This window comes from Vanacampus margaritifer, chromosome 11, assembly GCF_051991255.1.
Source record: "Vanacampus margaritifer isolate UIUO_Vmar chromosome 11, RoL_Vmar_1.0, whole genome shotgun sequence".
NCBI classification, from domain to species: domain Eukaryota; kingdom Metazoa; phylum Chordata; class Actinopteri; order Syngnathiformes; family Syngnathidae; genus Vanacampus; species Vanacampus margaritifer.
This window is the reverse complement of record NC_135442.1, coordinates 1,476,393-1,499,776: the sequence shown is the minus strand read 5'-3', so window position 1 is coordinate 1,499,776 and position 23,384 is coordinate 1,476,393. Positions and strand designations below refer to the sequence as shown.

Here is a 23,384-nt window from a genome sequence, read left to right as displayed (position 1 = left end):
GAACCAGACGCAGAAATGTTTTTTGATGAATTTTAGCCGAGTGCACATTTGAGTGCAAATGACTCCGAAAAACAGTATTTTTGTTTTCAAATGAATGCGGTACGCTATGCTTCTGTACAATTATGATGGCCTATTTTTTCTTAATTTAAAGAAAACAACAGAAAAGACACACAAAAAAACTGAAAAAAATATTCAATAAAATGAAAAAAAAAAGCCCCCCCGGCCCAAAAAAAATTAACTAAAAAAAAAGTTTTGTTTTTTTTCAAGTGCATGCAATAATACATTTCCGTACTATTCTGATGGCCTATTTTTTTCTTCATTAAAAAACAAAACAAAAACACTGTGTGTTAATACTTTTGTGAATTAAACAGCGTGACATTGACTCGTAAATCATTTTTGGTAAGAAACTCACGGCAGAAGATTTGATGATGATTTAATCTGTCAGATGAAAAAAAAAAGAGGCAAATACAAAAGCCAATGGGAATAAAATGGGTTGAATTTAATCATTCTGCATAACAAAAGTGTTTTTTAAATCAATGACCTAAACGAAAGTGCGTGTGGTGACTATGAAGCAAAACCTTAGCATTTATTATCAAAAATAAACTGCAGGATCAAAAGCTACAAAACAGCATACAGAGATAAATACAGGCGACTCTCATGAAGTGCAAATGTGGCCGACGTCTTCAGACTGAGCCGTGAAGAAGGCTGGGAATATTTTTCTTCCTTATTCGAATCATCTTCATGCCGCGATCTGTGGAAGGCAAAGCAAAGGCCGTCCAATGGAAACAAGCAAAATGTGCAATTCAGCTTCTATGTTGCAGAATGGCGACAATTTGGCAAATTCACATCATAAAATGTGGTTCACTATTAACTTTTTTCTGTGCAGCCGATTTGTGGGAAAAAAGGAATTTTGTGCCATTTCTATAATGGTCGATTTCTCTCAAAGATGGCGCAAAAGCTCTGGCAAGTATGCGAGAGAGTACGGAGATAAAAAACACAAATGTGAAAATACCCTTTCGGCTTTTAATGCACTTCCTGATGCAGTGTCTCCGGTGTTTGAAGTTGTTGTTGTTCCCTCCGCAGCCGCTGTACAGAAACATGTGACACCTCTTGGTTTTGGGAAGGTAAGCAAACCTGCGCACGCTCCCGTCGCACGTTCCTCTGGCCACAGGATCCAAGCACGCATCTGCCAGGTTTGCATCTGGAAATCAAGCAATGACATTTGTCAAAGATCTGATCTGGACAAAGTCCATCTGGCTGCCGAGCTTTCAATTTGAGCGTCCTGATCGGTTTCGCCTCAAACTTTCAGCACATTTTAAAAATGAGAAAAGATGTAAAAAAGTTACATCAGTAATAGGAAACAATTTGTCCTAACGGATTTCCATGATTCAATGTGCTGGAATATTGCTTGTGGTGTACCGCAGGGGTCTATCTTGGGACCCAAGCTTTTTTATTCATTTATTTATTTTCATGCATTTTTGGAAAGTGGGAAATATTTTTAAAAAGGTGGTTTATGCAGATGACACAAATGTTGTCTGTATTGGGGGAGATTAATGGTGGTCAAAAGTCAATTGTGAAAGCAAGTAAATGATCATTAAACCTTAATATAACCAAGAATATCGCATGGCATTGGGCCAAAATCTTGTACACACACACACACACACACACACACACACACACACACCCCAATAGCATATATATTTATTTTTTAAATATGAATTTTACCCAACTGTGACTCAATATGCAAGAAGAGTCTTATCCGAATCTTCTTTTAAATGTAATGCCTTACATAAATAATGAATATTGAATACAGTTAAGGTCAACAGCTGTTCCAGTTTCTCACGTGAGCCCCATCCTTCTTCGAGGAAAGATAAGATAGATAACATAAATGAAATACATGCATGTAGTTGTTGTTACCACCACAAGAGGTCGCTGTTTTCTGTCAGAAAATGCTTGGCTGGCCTTTTCCAGGTGAATCGTTCATGTTTTTTTCCTATCTTCCTATTCAGGCCAATTCAAATCATCTCATCACATAAATCTGACATCCCTGCATTAATAAAACATTTCTAGCAAAGGACATAAAGGAATAAAGTGGTGTACATGCTAGTCAGTCATGACATTGGGATTATTATTATTATTAAAATCCTCCCTTGTCAGGGGTCGCCGACCCCAAACGTTTGAGAGAGCTTCAACGTTTGCATTTGAAGTTGAAAAAGAAAATGACGCTACCCTGTGAATGTTCCGGGTCCGTGTTGTTCGTTGGCACCGCCGTCATGTTGACTGTGCGCTCACCTGAGAGGACATGCAAATATAATGATGCGTATATCGGAACTATCGAACAGTTATTGATCGGTGTCATTCTGTAACGTTGCGCAACTTGAACGTGATGCGCGAGTCTTACCAGTTAATACGGTCGGTTGCACATCCGTGCTTTCTATGCCACTGGTCTGGACTTCAACGCTTTCTACATCAGCCCAAAGCAAGAAAAAGGACAAGTCAAGACAAGAAGCAGTCTACAAAAGGTTTTGCAACGGTGCGACTAACAAACATTGGGAAAGAAAAAACAAAAAAAATAAATAAATTGGTTTTCCTGTCCATATTTAGTTCAGGGTGGACTAAATTGGTCACAGTCCAGAGACGTTGCCGTTATTTCCTATTTTAGCTGATAAATGACTTCTTAGTTGCGCCTCAGCCTGGAGGAGTAATTGAGGGCGCTTCGAAATCATTAAAATGCTAAAGAATTTGCGAACGTGATTTCATGGCCGTCTTTGAGGGAAAACCCTTTTGACGATGTCATCAACTCTGTGAAACGAAGTTGGTCTTTGCTGACGCTGACGAACATCACGTTGATTCGATGCGAACACGTCGTACCTCGTTTCTGACATTTGGCCTGGCACTCGCCGATGCTCCTGAAATTGTTGGCGTTGCCAAAGCAGCCGCCGTAATAGAAGCGCTTGCACCGCTGACTGCTGCCGTCATAGAAATAACGCGTCACCAGGCCGCGACACGGACCTTCCGCTTCGGGTAAGTGACACGGGTTTTTATCATCTGCCAAGAGAAGAAAAACAAGCAGAAAAAGAGACAAATACTGTCACAACGGAGAACCATGAAAGGAAGCGACCATCCTGCTCAGGTTGGATTTACATGAAAAGTGACATCAATTTTCTTCTTTTTGTTTTGGGTGCTCCCAAGCGTCAGACATCAGACTGGAATCACGCACAACTCTTCCACATGTGGATAAAAATAAATAAAAGCAGCAAATGTGTGAGCCAGCAGACTTTCCTTGAAGAAAGTCGGCTATTTGGGGTATTTTGGGGAAATGTTGATGCCATTCAAAAATAGAAACATATTACAATGCAACTCACAATATTTTGTATTATATTAACTCATTCAAACCCAAAAACGTATAAACACGTTTTTAATACTTTGTCCTTCACTCCCAAAACATATTTATATGTTGTTCATGTTTATTTTAAATGCTAGAGCATACAGAAGGCTTTGATGCAGCTTCTGACCTGAAGAGGACACTTACATCAAGGGTAACGACCAGCAAGTGGCAGCAGAGTATAAGAGATCAACCAGGGCCATGTTGCAACAAGCTCTTTTTCCCACTGTTTTCAACAGGTTTGTGAAGAATGATGAAACTTAGCTAAATTGTAATGCTAATTGCTGCAAAACGGAAACAAGACAGAAATATACTTTTTTTTCCCTAATGAAAGAAGAGACTCTAATCTTTCTTTTGGTAGTTTCCATGTTTTTTATAGCAATAGAACACAATATTCTGTGTGCCTTGCAAAATCAGTCAAAATCCAGTCAAACAGCCGTGAGCAAAGGGGCTTGCTTCAGTCAAAATGGCTGCGAGGAAATGAGTTAACGTCATAAGCGTATATGCGTTGATATACATATATACTTATGATGTTAATATGAAACAAAATATTGTGAGTTTTATTGTAATATTTTCAGAAAAAGTATCAAATTAAAAACAAATGAAAAATATATACATTAAAAACAAATACATACAAATATTACAATGCAACTCACAATATTTTGTATTATATTAACGTCATAAATTTATATATGTTGATATACATACAGTATAGGCTACGCTGCATTATAATATTTTGAAAAAAAGTACAACATAAAAAAATATACACAAAGAATATTAAAAAATAAATAAATATATAAAATAAAAAATATTAGAATATGTATATCAACGTATTTACATTTTCAACGTTAATATAATACAAAATATTGTGAGGTGCATTACTAACCCTAACCCTTTTTTAAATATTTCTTTTGCTTAATTAATAAATATCACAGGACGCTTGATAATGTAAATGCTTGGCAGGTTGGATTAAAGAAGCTAACTTTCAACAATCGAATCTTTTCATTTAGCGATAGAATAGAATCGAAAAGAATCGAATAGGCCTTTCTGAGTGTTGCAACGGGAGAATCTTGTTTTCACAGCAATAGTCAGTAGAAGTAATATGAAAGAATCAAATGTGTGTGTGCCGCTCGCCATTTTTTGATGGCGTGTGTGCAAGTTGTTTCATTACGGATTTGCTATCAAACTCTGATAGCATTTACGCAAAATCCTTTTCCTTTCCCGGTAAACTTTCTGTCATCAACGCCAAAACCTATTTGTATGTAAATTGTGGCGTGACCCGCCCTCTGGTCTGGCTTCATCGGCGTTTTCGTTACAAATCACCGCGGCAGACAAAGTCCGTCTGGCGAGCAAAGCACTTTTGAAGACGACGCAATCTAAAAGCGTCGATAGGTGCGCACGCACGCACGCACGCACGCACGCAAGGCCGATTCATGCAGATCAAAGACGCCTGAGCACCGACGGCGTGTCGAATTTGCATATTTGCTGCTGAACTTGACAGAAAACACCAAAAAAGCGGGAAGAAAAGAAAAGGGCTAAATTTGTAAAGCTGAAGCTCTTCATCGTTTTGCAAATCAAGCACTCGTTTGGCGTGGCACGCTCCAACCACACGTCGAGAGCTCGGCTTCTGTCCTGTCCTGTCCTGTCCACATTTCCTGCTGAATTTAGAAAACATTATCCGCAGCAAAAATATCAACGCAACACTTTTGTTTTTGCTCCGATTTTTTATGAGATGAACTGAAAGATCTAAAACTTCTTCCGCATATACAATATCACCATTTCGCTCAAATATTGTTCAGCAGTCTAAATCTGTGATAGTGAGCACTTCTCCTTTGCCGAGATAATCCATCCCAGCTCACAGGTGTGCCACCATATCAAGATGCTGATTAGACGCCAGGATTACAGGTGTAATCATCCGCACAGGTGTGCCTTAGACTGCCCACAATAATAGGGGCCTCTGAAAGGTGCAGTTTTGTTTTATTGGGGACCCGAGACGCAAAAAACGTTGTTTATATTTTTGTTGCCTTTGGATGGTCTCCCTCAAGCAACTCACCTGAGACGACGCACGTTTCCTGGCACGCCTCCAGGCTTTCAAAGTTGTTGGCGTTTCCTCCGCAGCCGCTGTATTCAAAGAGCTCACATCGACCCGTGTCCACGTTAAAGAAGAACTTGTCCCGCAAGGACCTGCACGGTCCCGGGTCTTCCTTCAAGGCGCACAGCTCGTTGAAGATGAAAAGCTCGGGTTGAGCTCCGGCCTCTGGAAGCGGATTGACAAAAACAACTTTTGCTTCATAAGAACAATCTCCCGACAAATCCTTCAAGAAATGTAAGAAAAGTAATACAAGTCAGCGGAACATTCATGACGGCGTGATTAGGTTGCACTTTCCATAATTGTCCTCATTGTGCAAATACGGCGATGTCATCGGGTCGCCGTCGATGGATTGTGAAGCAAGAGGCGCATTATTCATAATTGAGCCACAATTAGCTCTTGGCAATTAGCTCGCAGCATATTCATTAAATGAGAATTATTTGCCAGCCTGAAAATGAATCAACTTGTAAAACGCCCGAAGAACGTTTTCCAACATTCTTTTGACTTTCCTTGACAGTTTTGAACACAGAGGAAAAAATGGCAGCATATTGTTTCATCTCAACTCAATTGCTTGGAGTGGTTAATAAAAAAAAATGTTGCACATTGCCATCTGGTGAATCCTAACTCATTTGCTCCCCAAAATGTATCAAAACTATTTAAAATGTTGACATGGTCCCAAAAACGTATTTCTACGTTTTTTAATGTTTTTTTTTTTTTTTTTTTATATAAATTTTTTTACAGAAGGCTTCGATGCAGCCTTTGACCTGAAGAGGGCGCCTACAGCAATGGCAGTTACAAAAACGGCCAGTAGGAGGCAGCAGAGTATGAGATCAACCAGGGCCATTTTGAAACAAGATCTTTCCTCCCCACTGTTTTCAACAGGTTTGTGAATAATGATGAAACTTAGCTATATTGTAATCCTAATTGCTGCAAAACGTAAACTGATAAAAATGTACTTTTTTTCCTGATGAAAAGAAGAGACTCTGATATTTCTTTAGGTAGCTTCCACCATGTTTTTTTTATCGCAAAAGAACACAATATTCTGTGGGCCTTGCAAAATCAGTCAAAATCCGGTAAAACAGCCGGGAGCGAAGGGGCTTGCTTCAGTCAAAATGGCTGCCAGTGAATGACTTCATCATAAATGAAATGTTTCAAATGAATGTGCATCAACTCTGAACTCCGAATGGCCGAATCACAAATGTACGGGCCACCCCCCTCTATGGTCCCTGTGCCCCAAAAAATTCCCAGTCCGTCCCTGACCACCAATTTAGATGATAAAAATGAAACCGATTCATTCAAAACTGAAGTTCCACTACAGCTTCGAGGCGGTAATCTTTTTTTTTTTTTTCTCCGATGAGATTTGACTACCCCGAAAATATGATCCGCCTCGGTTTCATCCGTTTATAATAGAAGTTGTTGCCATTGGCGCGGGCCCTCCGTGCCCCTTATATTTCACTTGCTTCCGTTATTAGGTTTTTTGCTGAGACGGAGCGTTTTATCATGCAACCCTAAAGGAACATGTTGAAAAGTTTGGAAATGAAGTTTACCTTCCTCTAAGGTACGCAGCTGAGAGAGAGCAAGAGAGTCGCTCGGCTCTGGACTGCCAGCGAAAAGCGGTCGCCGGGGGAATGAGGCCGGCATTAGTGCAACCTGTCAGGTGGCAATTTATGACCTTGGGGTGCGTGGGGGTGTTTGGAGGAGGAGGGGGTTGGGCACTCATCAAATCCTCCCGCTGTATGTAGTCTGCCTTATGGAATTAGTATCGCGTCAGGTTGGCGAGATGAGGCCCTGCAGAGACTTTTGCTGATAAATGGTGGGATCGGGCAGGAAAGTCCAATCTGGGTCTCGCTCTAGTCCCCCGTCTCATTTCTCCGACGTAAACAAGCCGCATGCTAAATCTCAGTCATGGCAACAAAACACTCTAGAAACAGTTGGGTCAAAAATAACCCAACTATGGGTCCAAAATGGACCGAACCTCTACTTTGAGCCCAGTAATGGGTCTTTTAGTGTAAAACAACCCAAAAACATTGGTTAGATCTTTTACTTGGGTTAAAAAAAATTGGGTCATTTTGTATGACACAAACCAAAAAGTTGAGTGAAATTGACCCATAAAGTGGAAATAAAATGTTTTTTTAATTATCTGCTGGAGCCAGATTTGATAGCGAAAAAGTTTGTTCTTTAACTTGAAAAGTGGGTCATTTTTTGCAACTTATAGTCAAAATGTCCTCTTGTGTATTAACTTGTAATCGTTCAGAGAGCTGAAAAAATGTAAGCGGTCGCACAAGTACGTTTGGGGTGAGAAACCATTATGGGCGAGACGAAGAGCCCCCTGAGGAGCTGCAGTTTTAAATTGCAATAAAAAAAATACATAAAGACAGCCTGAAGTTCACCTTTAGAAAAATGACCCAGGCAACAGCAAATTAAATATTTCACAGCAGACACCAATGCTGGGACGATCACAATATTGAGAAATTCCCAGGAGCGCATTCAGTCAGGCAGAGCCGATCTGCCTTTTGACATTAAAGAGTTTGAGCAAACAATCACCTCGGAAACCGAAAGATTCACCCCCCTAAAAATGTTTTTTTTTCTTTTTGAACCCACAAAACTACAAACAGGGATGTGATTTGACCAAAGTGAAATTATCTGAAAATTTAGCCGGGGGTCTGGGGGCCGCTGGCACTCGCTCATGGGTTTTCCGTGTTTTTAAGTACTTTCAATGCACTCACATGACAAAGAAATAGACAAAACAACAGCATAAATTTTCAATGTATATTAAACTATCCCATATAAAATGGCAGTTTTAGTCAACTCAAAATCAGTCACATTCAAAAACATTGGACTGTCACTGAGAATATCATCATATCTAACTAATGTGATTACTAAGTTAACACATAAATAATGTTGAAGAGTTCAAATTTCATGAACAAATAATTGTATCATGACCAAATGAAAAGTAACTCATATTAGAGCATACCACAAATGTCTTTGTTATAGCAGAAGATGTTATCTGTCGGAGTCATGTGCATACACAATCAACTACTAAAAAAAAAAAAAAAATATATCGGAATTTTTTTTTTTGGGGGGGGGGGGATAAAAAAAAAGCGGAATTCCGCGAATTAGCGGAAAAATCACATCCCTGTACAAAAAATCAGTTCTGAATTCATGCGATTAATTACGATTCAAAATGTTAATCGCCTGACAACCCTATTTTTGGCCCAACTGTTTTTGCATCATTTGGAACAGAATATATACGCACGAACAAACAATTCATACAAGCTCCCGAGAATAAATCTAAACTTCCCCGAAGAATCTCTAATTCAGCTTTCATGTTAAACATGAATAAATATACTCAAAGACGCAAAATGCAAGTGTTTGAAAAATGGACCTCGCTGACAAGGGAAGCCGATTTTCTGCCTCAATTTTTCCTCGGCATCTCGTCCCGTGGGTACTGCCGACAACTGTGAGCATTGCCAAGAGTCACACGCACACACACACGCACGCACGCACGCACGCACGCACGCAAAGACAGATTAGGATAATCGTCTGAGCACAATGCCAAGAACATGAAGATCTTCACACGGGCAGGTTGAATCCATTTGGGGCCGAGTTGCATCTTGTTGTCTTCTCATCTTCTGCTCAGCGAATGCAACTCAACCGTCCTCACTGCGGCAGCTTTCTGATATTATTTACGTCTCAGCATGCAGCAAATTGCATTTAGGATGGAGAAGAAGCAATTGTAACACAGGTGACTCGCTGTAAAGTTCAACAGCACGGCCATCTTAAAACAGCATTTAAAAAAAAAATGGCATGTCAAATCGGTAAAATTACCGAATGAACAATACTGAGCTCTCCAGAAAAAACAAAACAAAAAAAACATTTTTATTTATTTCTTTCAACTTCTGAGATGTCATAAAGCTGCTTTAACTTTTGATTTTGTAGCTCAATCAATCCATTTGTGGAAGGTTCGGCTGGATTGCGACATCTGCTGATTGTGGAAAAGGGGTGTGGCCAGCATGTGAAGCTCACAAAGTTTGAATTCATGCGAAGCCATCCCTCGGGCGAGTCAACAAAGGCTTGTGGGTGACTCACACCTTGTCCCAAGGTTCCGCTTTTCAACTACCACTGTACTGATACATTAACCCCCCCCCCCCCCACCCCGATGGACTTTTTCATAGAACAACGTTTGTTATTGGATGCGTGCAGTCTTCGTCAAGCGTATTCCTGTCAGTGGGGGAAGGTGTTGAAGGAAGTTATGACCGCCAAGCTGATATAACTGACTCTCAATGAAACGAGGGGGAGCCCCCCCCCCCCCCAATTTTTTTTTTTTTTTTATAAATAAATAATATGGAAAAATACTGGGCAAAAGAGAAAAGAAAAAGAATGCGGGACTATGCAAATTTGTAGGGAAAACCGCTAATATGGGGGGTCCGCTGCATTGGACTCTTCTCAAAGGGTCACCAAACAATCACTAATACAAGAAAGGCTGCAGTGGGTTACAACAGACTTCTATTTCTAACCGTCAACCGCAGCGTCACCCCAATTCTATAAGCCGCAGTCTATCACTAACTTACGCTAGCGCAGTACTAAAATCATAATTACAGGAAGTATTTGTATGAAAACACTGAAAGGCCAGAACTCAATATGTACAGCAATAAATGAGCATGCCATGCGCTGCACGATTTTTAATTTTATTTCAAACATGTATTAAAAAAAATAGAGAGAAAAACATGAAAAGATATTTATGTACATTCTACTACTACTGCTTTATACGCCGTTGTAACCACCAGATGTCATTAATAGACCAACTTTTCACACAAAAAGCACTCCCAAGAAATAAATATGACCGTCAAATGTTGTAAAGTATATCGACTGATGTATGTGCTTGAAATGAGGGAAAGTTTCTGTCTTAACTTGTAACGATGGACCGTTTCTATACTTCTTGGCTAATTTGCTTAGCACAGTCCATTGAAGAATAACGGCAGCAACTGCTTATTATTTATGCTATTATTGACTTGACCCGTTGAAAAACTGCAGCAGAGGTTAGATGTGCTAAATATGGGTTGAGAAAAGCACCATGTGACATATTTCGGTAACAATTCCGTCTACAAATAATTTTCCACTCTAAATCCTGAGGCAATCCACTCCAGGTGAGCCGATGACTCAGCAGCATTTACCCAACGAGCAGCAAGTGGATCTTTGCCAGCTTCAATACAACAAAGAGTTCACGTATTTAAAGGTGACTGTTTTTACCCTTCGGACAACGATGCGCTCGCCTGTGCGGAAATAATCTTTGTGAGAAACGGCGGTCCAAATTGCAAATAGTACAACTGCTTTATTTGAACATGATCGTTAATAAGCGTCTTCGGAGTTCCCGGGCCTCCTTTTCGTATTCTGCCAAAGTGTTGCTGACGGGACAAAGAATACGTAACGTCCTCGGCCGGGGGATTATTTGCACTCTCAGCTAAAGACACGCCATCAAAGTGCTGAGAGGAAGACGTGGGGGTGTGGATGACCCGTCGGAAATGAAATCTTACTGGCAGACACATTATCAAATGAGCTATTAAGACAAAAGAAAAAAGAAAAAAGCTGATTATGCTATAACCGCAAGAAAGACAAGACCGAAGTCTGAACCAATAGCGAGATGACCCCATTTTTCCACGTTAAAAACAAAAAGTCTTCCACGTTACTTTCTTGGTCAAATCTGAATGCAAACAATATGCATAAAAAGCTTCTCTTTTTTTTTTAAAGACTTTGTTACTTTATTGATGACTTGATTTTAAAATGAACTGTTACTTTACTGATGACTTGCCATCTCAGCGAGAACTGAATCTAAGGTCTCTCTCCTCGCTCACAAATGTATCCAAGGCAAAAAGCTCTCCTTCCAACTGACTTACCACGTAAACAATTTCAATCTACACTTGTAGCCCTTACAATCGCTAAAAAAACAATTCTTGTTAACTGGAAAAATAAACAAACTCTGAATATCGACCAATGGTCTAACCTCCTCATAAATCACATTTTAATGGAAAAAAATATCTGCCTCAAATAAAAACCAAATATCAAAATTTATAGAAACATGGTCTACGTATATAGAATTTTTTAACCTAATTCCGGTTACTTAATTCTGTCTGTTAGCGAGAGCCACTACATCGTGATAACTTACATTGATGTTTCTGCATCTGGCAATTTATTATTATATTATATTATTAGTATGGGATTTTTTTTTAATGGGCTTTAGGTGAACTGATGAATACACACACGCTCGCACGCACGCACGCACACACACACACACGCGCACATACACATACTCACCCACATACAAAAAAAAGGTATATATATATATATATATATATATATATATATATATATATATGTGTATATGTATATATATATATATGTATATGTATTTAAAAAAAAAAAAAAACATTTATTAAATTTTTTTTAATTGATTTGTTGGATTAAAAAAAAAAAAAGGAGAGCAATGATGATGACAAATCGAATGAACAATACTGAGTTCTCCTGTAAAAAAAAAAAAAAAAAAAAACTCTCCTTCCTCTGACCGTTTACGGATATGCGAGTCTCGATGCGCTGGAAACGATGAAGTCACTCGCTTTCTTACGTATTCTATAGCGTCGCATGTAGAAGCGTTTGTATTTTCCGACGTAACTTTCAGGGAGGTTTGAAGAGTAACTTTAGTCTGAATTCTTGTGTGGAAAAAGCAATGTAGTCGTTACTCCAAAACGTGCTTTTTCACTGCTCCTACATTTATACCGTATTGCCAAGTATGATGTAGATTGTATACTGTATATATATATATATAAAAAGCACCCTCAGAACGGCCTTGGGAGCCGCAGGCAAATCTTGTTAATTATCTAAAAGGCATGCGAGATGCATTCATTTTTAATCACGGCCCGAATGTTGAGGTGGCAAGCGGTGAGGCAGCCAAGACGGCAACGAGCCGAGTCAATTGTTGCGGCTCCGTCCGGCCATTTGTTCACGTCAAATCAGATTTAACAGTTTGTTTTTACTCCCGCAAGCCACGGAAGAGTCTTATCTTGTTCTTATTGGAAAAGGTAAACAACAGCCGCTCCCTTTACAGCAGCGTCTCATTGCTAAATCTAAATCCGTTATCCCGACGCCGCAGGGTCTCGACGGCAAAACAGGAGCAAGAAACCCCTGCAGGAAAGTCGCTTCTTCCCTCGTTATAATGTTTCGGTTTGAGACGCTGAGGAAGATGACAGACGCCATCGCTACCAAAATCAATCTCTGAAGCCCAAAGCAGACAATAAAGTACACGGATGATTACAAGACGCTTTACAAAAGAAGACGTGCTGCCAAGTCCAGATTTCCAATTACAAAAGATGAAGCGAATTATTCATTGGACTGTATGAAACAATCAAATGATTGTTAAAACATGAGAAAAAAAAAAGTCCGACAAGACAATAAATTGAAAAGTGATGCTTTTGCGCATGTTGTCGCTGTCTGATAACGTTTATAATACGTTTTGGTTGTCAAACCTTGTTTTCTCATTCCAGTGCGCGCTTGTGATCACACAGCGGAAAGATGGCTGTAAATACTTTGATTATCAGCATGTCAGTATTTTGAGACGCCTTCATTTTGTGGTTGAGGCCAAGATTTTGAAGGAAAGTCTGCTTTGCTGCGATGCAACAAACTCCTCCAAGAAAATGTATCTGATCGGCTTCGAATTTGGGGTGTTTGTTCTAAATGGTGTTGAAAAGCACGCTGTTGCCGTGGCGATGTCCCGTTTGCAGAGAAAAATGACGCCGTTGGGTTGATTTGGGTCCCTCTCATCGCGATATGGCATTTTCATCTTCACCGCTCCGTCACACAGCGTCCCATAAATGCCAGACAATTAAACCGGGTGCGATGCTATTGTGCGCGAATGATCACGACTCAGCTAATTCTCTACAAGCCGATACAGATTAGCGGTAAGGAGGACGCAAATAGGGTTGCCACCGTGGAGACGGTTAGTCATGCAAAGCAGTGAAGCAAAGGGACAAAGTTCAAACAAATCGACAAGGATGTTTCGAGAGAGAAAATCAGTACGGAGAAAGCAATGTTCTTATTTTCATTAGAGGCAGAGCTATTAGCGTCTAATGGAGACGCTGAGGTGGCGGTGAAACATTAAAAGAGACGTACGCAAAGAGCTAACTATCGTCAATACAGCCTTTCTGACTCAAAGGTTTTATTGTCACGCTGTAATAAGATTCATCAGTAAAGTATTAATACTTGTAAAAGCCAAAATCACAAGTAGCAGTTGTGTTGAATGGGCCAAATTCAGATGAAAACTGCACATCATCTGCGAAAGCGCTGCTGATTTGGTCGGAACGTGCGTGGCGAGCTCAAATAATCGAACCACACAACCGGAGGCGGCAAATCCACAAAGTAAAAACCCTGCCACAGGTTCTCTTTAACTGGGCGTGCCGGTTGAGCAGATGCACTTGTGGCTAAAGCCAAACTATGGAAGGTTTTTGACTTTCTGGACCTGGATTAGACACAAACCCCACAGAACACATAAGGATCCGCTTCAACCGCCGGTCTTGAAATAAGTCCTCCAAGGCAAAAATCGTACAATCTAATTTAAAAACAAAAGTGAACTTTTATTACCAAATACGTCGCGTTTCCTCAAGTGTTGCCGAAGGGACGAATCCAGTGAACCCACTATTACGTACTACGAAAAACGACATTGGGCAAAAAAAAAAAAAAGTTTTTCTTTCCTGCCGCTTCGTTGTTCGCAGGTCAGGTCGCTTCTTGATTGGCTTCCGTACCAGGTCAGAGTTCACAGAGCCATGACTCGGGAGTCGTTGGCTTCCCTCACACTCAAAGAATTTGATTCGTTAATATTGGATTTCGGATCGTCAGCCTGACCGGTTTCAGACCCACAAATCCAATCTTAACACACCTCAGACCGAAGGATAATCTTATAAGACGTTAAATAGGCTTGCCGAGGTCAGGATGGGGCAAAATTGGGACAAAACAAACAGATTATCTTTAATTCCGTTCCTGAACACTAAACGTCCTGCAGTCTACACACAGCACCAACCCGGAACCACGGCCCACTCTCACTCCATGCTATTCCACCTTACGGACAACAACGAGACACTCTAAAGCGGCCACCTTACCCGAACCCATTTTTGTGGTGCTCGCATTGCTAGCCAGCGAGACATACGTCACAATTTTGCCATAATCAACGCTGTTGTGGACGGAGGTGCTCGCATTCTCATTCTGGGGGCCGCAACTGCGGAACTGGACACCCCCCCCCCCTTTTTTTTTTGCCAATTACCCCCACAAAATTGATAGTTTGGTCCTACATCTTCACAATGGAATACTACGTACTTATTTAGTCTTTTCACATTTTCAATACCCAAATCTCACAAATCACAAATCTCTGAATTCACTCTCAAAAGCTCTTAAAAATAAAAATAAAATAAAAAACTTTACAGCAGTGGATATCTTGTCACGCCTCTTGATTATTGTTATTATTTGATGTATGGACAGCTGAATCTATTGAAGAGACTGAACTAGAGACCAATTTGGCTCCGCAAATGTCACCTTTCACTGACTCTACTGGAGACGCACTTTTGATTAGATGATGGAATCAATATGGCGGCTCTTTCCCGAAGCAGCTTATTGTTCTAAGGAGCCAAATGAGAAAAGTGTCCATGCAGCATTTGCCGAACGTAATCCTGAATGTAAAATAGAATATATCAGTATGCATTTTATTCCAATTCCGCAGATATTTTGACAACATAGAATACAAAGACACGGATGAATTCCTGCGGCAACAAGAGTTGTCTTTGCACAAAATGTGCAAGTAATCCAGAGGAACTTGGACTAGTCGTTATCATCGACTAGTTGATTATCCTCCGACATTCAGCACTTCCTGAAAGCGCTTCCCTTCAGACATGCTTTCGAGTGTTCCTAAGTCGGACTCATGCCGGAAATGCTGACGTTTAGCAGATAGCTGATTGTACTTTGCAGATAAGGGAGAGAAAAAAAAAAACTTTACAGGTTCAGTAAAGATACAACTATCTTTTACAAACAAACTCCAGTAGAATAATTCATAAGGGGCAGGGTCCGGTTATCAGTTTTCAAAGAAAACCATAAACGTGATATCTCAAAATGTTTGACAAAGCATTGACTCAGTATTGAAAACTTAAGAAACTTTTAAACGGCGCAAGTCCTGCACAGCTTGATATACCGTGTGTTAGTAGTTTTGCAGACACGCGCACACCAACGGATCTGACAGTGGGCCTTCCAATAGGATGATGTAATTTAAATATATATATATAAAGAAGAAGAATGCTCGATGAATTGTTGTCCACATATTTATGAATGGAATGTGTCACGTTAGACCAGCTGCCTACCCGGCGCCAATACTTAGACGTGGTCTGAGCAGGTCTAAGATTGGGTTAGGTTTTCCGTCTATGAAAATAGAGCCCCCGGTCCCCATATTTAGCCTTTTTTTTTTTTGTTTGTCATCCCTCTTGAAAGTTTTTGCTCTTGACCAATGACATTGGAGACTTAGCGTGTCTTGTTTTGTTGTCCCGAAGTGCCGATACGATGGACGACAGCATTCTGTTGGCTCGTTTACAGCACCAGGGGCGCAGAACTTTTTGTGTTAGCCTGGGTTTGCTCTGAGTCCTGCACTGGCCGACAGTCGTATGGCGTTCCGCAGGGTTTGATTCTGGGGCCTCTGTTGTTTTCATTATATCTGCTGCCCATGAGTTCCATCTTAAGAAAACATGGGTTTTCCTTCCATTGCTATGCAGATGAGATGAGATTTTTCTCAATGTCAACAATTAAGTCCAAGAACCCAAACAAAAAGCTTCACTTTGTTGAGCTTGTTTTTAATACCCAGATATATTTCTATTGAGGCACCAAAAGATTGGTCGTTACCCGCAAAACATTTCTTTTGCACATTTCCCATCTCTCTCATTCTGACAAGCCTGAGCAGACACGCGATCTCCCTCACGGGGCTCATAACCTTCAGCATATTGCAAAGCAGTCGGCTTTTTATCAGGAGCCTGAAGAACCGAGATTGACACATTTCACGCCCATAACCAATTTCCCTGCAGCTGCATCTGTGTGCTAAAGGTAATGAATAAATAATACACTATGTGAAAATGTGTTGTGTTATTTGTTTAATGGATGGAATTCCAAAACATGTTATTTACCAATTCATCACGCATTGTACTGGAAAATTTATTATTTATTACATTTCATGTTTTCAACCATCGTATTGATGGCCGTTGTTTCAGTCAACTCAGGAGTTGCCTCACGTGCACGTAATATTATGTAATGTTTGTGTCATATAAAGTTCAATAATGCCACTCAAAAATGACATGCCGAGCTAATCCCGAAGCTCGCATTCGGATGGAAAACGGCAAAGAAGCCTAAATTTAGCTCCTCCCCCACATACCAAGATATTTATCTCAGTCCAGAGATCTTAAGATACACACACAAATCCACAAGAAGGTGAGTTTTTCAGGCAATAGATGAGGATAGATTTCACCGAAAACAAAAACGCAAAGCAGTGAATTTGTAAACGGCAAACCGCGACGAGGAACAAGTTCCGTGTAGTCACAGAAATATGGCTCATTAAAAACATCTTGTTAAAAGAAAAAGAAATGTACAGAAAATATTTAGGAATAATAAATACATAAGTGCAGCCCTCGGAATGCAATTGATTTGTAAGACGGTGACACATTTCATAAGCCGACAGGAACCGTTGCCATCTCTCTCTCTCTCTCTCTCTCTCTCTCTCTCTCTCTCTCTCTCTCTCTCTCTCTCTCTCTCTGTCTGCGTATGGCAAATGTCAAGTATCAGGCTGAGAAAAAGACAGCACTATCAGTTTCCAAAGCGCATCTAGTGAGCCACGAGGCGCAGTGACCGGGCATCCTTAACGACTCTCCTCGTTTTGTGTCATTCACCCCACAGGGAGGATGCACAGAAATATGACCTGCCCAACTTGGCTCTATATCAGTACGGCAGACATGTTCTGTTAATTGGAAGCTTCGGCCTTTAACGGCGAAGAATATTAAACAAAACGATGGGCCTGCTTCGTGTCAGCTCAAACTGATATGGATTTCCTGACAACGTAAACATTGTACGAGCAGATCACCATTTTGTTTGCAGCCAAACGAAGTTGAACAGCAAAGGGCTAGTCAAATTTAAACACAAACGTGTCCATGTGAGCCATCGGCCATTAATAAATTCACCTAGAACTGAAGATTCCATGAATGCGTTTTTGAGGGATGAGCGAGTATACCAAATATCGGTATAGGGCCAATTATGGCCTTATTTATAAGTATCGAGTACTTGTGGAGCCCGCTAATACCAGCCACTGATACTTACGGCAAAGAAAATCTGACATTGAGTAAAGAAGCTCAGAGCAGGACTTTCTAATAAAGCAAAGTTGTTTTAAATACGCAGTAAGTGTAACTCACTAAATAGCAATCCAAGACATATTTTCAAAATCTAATCATCACTGTTCATTTTTAAGGATAATTTATTAAGATGAATTTGAGAATGATGTTAAAATATTTTGGGATCGAGCAACTATAAACCTTAGGAATTGTGAGGGTTGACTGTAATGTCCTCTGCGGGTTCATTTTCCAAACTCCGGCATCGACCATCCATTTATTTCCACCATGACATAAACAGCACAGTTACGAGCTAATTACCTTTTTTGACAGCATGGCTCGGAAACACACTGCGAACATTATTTGGAATTTATGGGTCACTTACGCACGTCTTCAGACTTACTGCCGTGCATTTTATTTCCATTCAAATGCTTCACATTTAGTATCTCGAGTTTGTGAAGTCACAGCAAACCCCTTCAAAACAGTTGGGTCCAAACTGTGTCAAAAAGGGACTGATCCAACTTTTTGGGTGATTCAATATCAAAATAAATAATAAATATATAAAAAATAGTTGGGTCAAAGAATAACCCACAAAACAACCCATAATATTGGGTTGCTTTGTGGGTTATTCATTTAAGTTCACATCATTTTTTTGGGTGTTCATTTACTCGAAAACTTTGGTTAGTTCAGATTTGACCCAATTCAATTGGGTTATTAAAGTAACCCAAAATAGTTGGCTCAAAGAATAACACATATAATTGGATAGTTTTGTGGGTTATTAATATAAGTTGACCCACATTTTTGTGTTTAATTATTCGAAAAGTTTGGTCAGTTCAGATTTGACCCAATTCAATTGGGTTATTAAAGTAACCCAAAATAGTTGGCTCAAAGAATAACACATATAATTGGATAGTTTTGTGGGTTATTAATATAAGTTGACCCACATTTTTGTGTTTAATTATTCGAAAAGTTTGCTCAGTTCAGATTTGACCCAATTCAATTGGGTTATTCAATTCACCCAAAAAGTTGGGTCAAATGAAACCGCCCAATAAACAACTCAAAAAGTTGGGTTGAGTTTTTTTTTTTTTTAAACCAGTTCAATTGGGTTATTCAATTGACCCAAAAAGTTGGGTCAAATCAATAACCCACAGGATAATGCAAACAAATAAATAATTAAGAAAGTTGGGTCAGCCCCTTCTTGACCCATTTTGTGTTATTTTTGACCCAACTGTTTTTAGAGTGAAGGAATCAGTGGATTTGTCTTCACCACGTATGCCTGAACTCTGATTTATACTCAAGCTGCATGTGTGCGAGTGCAAACACGGGAGAAGCATTTGGCCGATATCGCTCGCAGTCATGCGCCATTAATCATCTGGATAACAAATAGTGCGTCACGCCCAACGACAAGCGCCGCAAAGTGCTCCAACACGCACGGCTTCCAGGTGAAAGATGGCAAAGATTGGATTTCATGCAAACGGCTTTTTTTTTTTTTTGCGTGGGCCTGCACGGGAAGGAAACACCAAACGCAGCAAAACCCAAACGCTGGCCGGGCACGGAAACATACAATATTTACTCTCCGCTCTGCCTGATGATTTCATTATACGGCGTCTTGCAAATGAGGACAAAATTTGACCCTTTTGCGTCAGGGGATGTAAACAACAAGCAAAAGCAAAACATTGGCCGGCAACGAAGCCGATTTCTCCTGCTGAATATGACAAGTGCGGCTTTCTGGTCGTGAACGGCATCCGGCGTCCAATTACACGCCTTCCCTAAATGAGACGCGGCGTCAACATTGGGACAGTTAGCGAAGACCAGCAAGACTCCGTGTCCCGTGATTAGGGATTCTAAAAGATATCAAAATATATTACACGTAAACGAAAAATTTTGAATTTGACTTTTATTACAATAAATCAAGAAAATAAATATTGAATGAGGTGAATGAGTAAATAATGAATAAATACACGTTAATTGAACATATTAGCTAAAAAAATTTTTTTTTTTAGTTCAATTAATGCAACAAAAAAATGACACATTTGATCCTGTCAACACTCGGTGGGTCGAATTAGAGATCTGAGCGGGCCGTGTGTCTGTGTGACCCGCGGGCCATACTTTGCACACCACTGATGTAAACAGCAGCTGACATTTTTTGGAGGGAGACAAGTAACGGGAAAGAAAAGAGACGTTCTCACCACTTTGACCTGACATGACTTGAAACCTCATTATTTCTTTGCAAAGGTGCGTGCAAGTGGACTTTGGACGTGTCTTGACATGGCCGGAACAATCAGTAGCAGTAACAATTTGTGCTCACTCACCATCTCGCCTTCACATTTAACTACAAGTCAGCCAAGTTTAGTGCCCAGTTGAAAGGTGAAAAGTCAACAATTACCTTGCGCGGCTGTGCTGCAGCAAGTCCCCAAAAAGCAAAGGCAGGACAGCCAAAAGGCGCGCGAAAGCCGCCGCTCGTTGTTGTTGTTGTTGTCGTTACGACGAGGCATATTTGCTTCCAGCCGCTTGGAGGTGAACACAAGAGCAGGCAGCCTCATCAACTTTGGAACACTTGCTGGAAGTTGACGCACTCCGAAAGTTGTCAGGCGAGCGCGGGCGCGGGCGCGCGCGCGCGCGCGCACTACCGTCTGACGGGCGCGCGCACGCTAGTCCAATAAATGGGTCAGTCATTTCCTGTCCACTCACCACCAGGAAGTAGTGTATCATGTGACGTCATCATGTTACGCATATTTGCAGTCGCAAAGGGAAGGGGAATGTGTAAAGAGCTTGATAGAATATTTATTATTTCCTTTCCATATTTCATGTTAAAAATAGGAGAGCTAGCAAAACGTTGACATATTTATTGTTTTGCTTATTTATTCTATTAGGAATATTTTTGCTTTTATTTGCTGCTTTTATCTATATTGTTTATTATTGCTATTTTTTTCTGGGTGTTGTATTCTGGATGTAGATTTCAATTTGTTAAATAAAGAATTGAATTGTGAGGGGTAAATGTTTATTTAAGAAAAAACGCAAGAGAGTTCAGAGTATTTTGGATGTTGCTGTTTACAAAGAAGAAAAAAGAAAGATGAACTGTGTATATTGTCATAATTGAATTATTTTCAATGTCATTTCATTTCCAGCTGCCATAAAAGAAGGGTGAATATCATTCGTTCATTTGCAAACATCTCCTTTTACTTCAGAAAACATGTAGCAACATGTTTGTACATTTCAGGGGCATGCAGTTCGGGGGGCAACAGGGGCGATGGCCCCGGCCGGACATAAGGCAAAAAAAATATTCCATCTGCACGTAAAGTTTGGCTACTCTGCCAACATAAATAAGGTCTGTTTGTCAGATCAAACTAGTCACTGAAGCACAATCAATTCGTGTTTGCACATTTTCTGCACTGTTAATTTCAAATAATGAATAAAGGGATGGATTTTCTTCTCATTCATCGATTAATCTGATAAATAATCAACACAATAAAAACAAAAACATCTTTCCTAACCGGAGATACGAAGAAGTCTACAGGTGGAATCCAACATCTGCCATTTTGTCTGAAGTAGCAAATTCCAAGGTCGTACTTTGACAAACTCCTACAAGGGAATTCTTGCAAACGATCCCCAAGCGGCGAGTATACAAGACAGATGGGCGACGTTGAATTGCGGCACTTTTGTCGAGGTCATCTTACGCCTTTGCAGCACGCTGTCAACGATTAACGATCGTGTTGAGGATTCGCTGTGAAAAATGGGGGACGAGGGCCTATTTGACGCTGCTCAGACTTTTCGTGACAACTTGTATTGATCCTATCTTGGTTTACTCACTGAATGGAACTGACTTTATATGACGTTTGACTTGAGTTTGACAATTTCTTCCTCTTTGTCTCTCTGAAGTGAGGCAAGCTCATAAAAGCAGTTGACCTTCATCAAGTTCCTTGGCGCTTTGACTGAGGGTTCTTTCAAATGCGTATGCGAAGGACATTAGCCGACTCATTTTCATCATTCACGCTCCCCGGTTCTTGATTTACGGCCTTTGTGGAACCTCCTCAGCCTCCGCCGGCGGCGCTCGTGGTGGTGACACGTTGCATTTAAAGGCCCCATTTCACAACAGTAATGACTTCATTACTCTGGTCAATAAAACACTGAAGGATAATCAAGCCTGATGAGAAATGTACATATCCAGTTTTAATATTCACGCTTCCAATGTTATGTCACCGATGTGGGTTTCCACTTTCAAGCGTATGTTCTGCGGTCTTCGATTTTCTATACTGCATCAATTTGTACCGTGTTTGTAAGCATTGTGGAGCGTGACGCATTATGGAAAATTGACTTTTTAATTGCTTGTATGTTAAACAAAAGTTGGGTCTGTGGCGTGTTCGCTCAGCCGCCAAGTGTGAAATTAATTAAACACACTTGTTCATGCACAGATACGCACACTTCATATTAGAAAATGTTTGAAGTGCAGCCTCCGTGAGTGAAAATGCTTTCTTTGTCTTTACGTTGCTTCCATGAATCGAGAGAGGCCTCTTGTCAGGTGAGGTGCGGAATTAGGACCCAAACGCAGACAAGACACGAGAGTTGGGAAACAGTCAATTTAGATAGAAAATTACAAAGTAACAACAGAGAGCACGACTGGATTCAGATGACTTTGAACAAAACCCGTGACGGAGAAACCTTGACTGAGAAATCTCGATTGAGAGATCAGGGCCGGATGCATCGAAGCAACCTCGAACAAGTGAACACATAGAGGTGCGTGGAGATTCACATTTAAAGCAACTGCAAAAAGATTTCCACTTGGCACTTAAAGACCACCGATTGTGCGTCTGTGTGTGATAAACTCACATAATTCCTTAAAAAAAAAAATCTACAATTAGTCAGAGGGATTGTCACACTCTATTGCATATTTATGAATGATATTTGGTAAATGCCACTTCATTTATGTAGCGCTTTTCCACCTTACACGGCCCTCAAAGGGCTTTACATTCCACCACTCATTTGCCTACTGATGACGCAGCATCAGGAGCAACTGGGGGTTCAGTATCTTGCTCAAGGATACGTGGCGTGGGATCAAACCAACAACCTCTGGGTTGGGACCACTCTACCACTGAGCCACGCCCCCCCCCCCCCCCATATGAAATATGAAATATCTTGACATCCACCAAAATCACATTGCGCCACAACTTAGACCTAACCTGACCTTTAGCAGGTCTAATTTCTGGTGTGTTCTGTCACCAAATTGTCAGGTATGCTGGGGGTATGTTGTAAAAAAAACGGGTCTGATGGATCCCCAACATGGTCAACTAGACTTGCCCTTGCCCAAAAATGACAAAAGCGCACGTGCACCCGTCAACCATTACAGGGCCGATCGTAGAAAATTCAAACTCACCCCCAAAAAAAGCCAAATGGTGAGAACACGCTACAGCAGTCACTCGATGATCTCATTGGTTACGTTCCAGCTGGAATGAGCTATCGAAAAGGGGTGGACTGATCATCACAAAGACTCTAATTAATTAGATTCGTTTCCGCTCTGACTAAAAAC

General features: G+C 40.6%; 1 protein-coding gene across 1 annotated transcript; it reads right to left on the bottom strand.

The window, feature by feature from the left end:
* Positions 1–475: 475 nt before the first annotated feature.
* Positions 476–20,497, bottom strand: tfpia (tissue factor pathway inhibitor a). The gene is made up of 7 exons (XM_077581024.1): positions 20,247–20,497; positions 5,439–5,642; positions 2,872–3,048; positions 2,402–2,464; positions 2,230–2,292; positions 1,013–1,201; positions 476–751 (listed from the first exon to the last, which is right to left on the bottom strand). The coding sequence occupies exons 1-7, from the start codon at positions 20,401–20,403 to the stop codon at positions 684–686; spliced, it is 921 nt and encodes a 306-aa protein (XP_077437150.1). The 5' UTR covers positions 20,404–20,497; the 3' UTR covers positions 476–683.
* Positions 20,498–23,384: the final 2,887 nt, after the last annotated feature.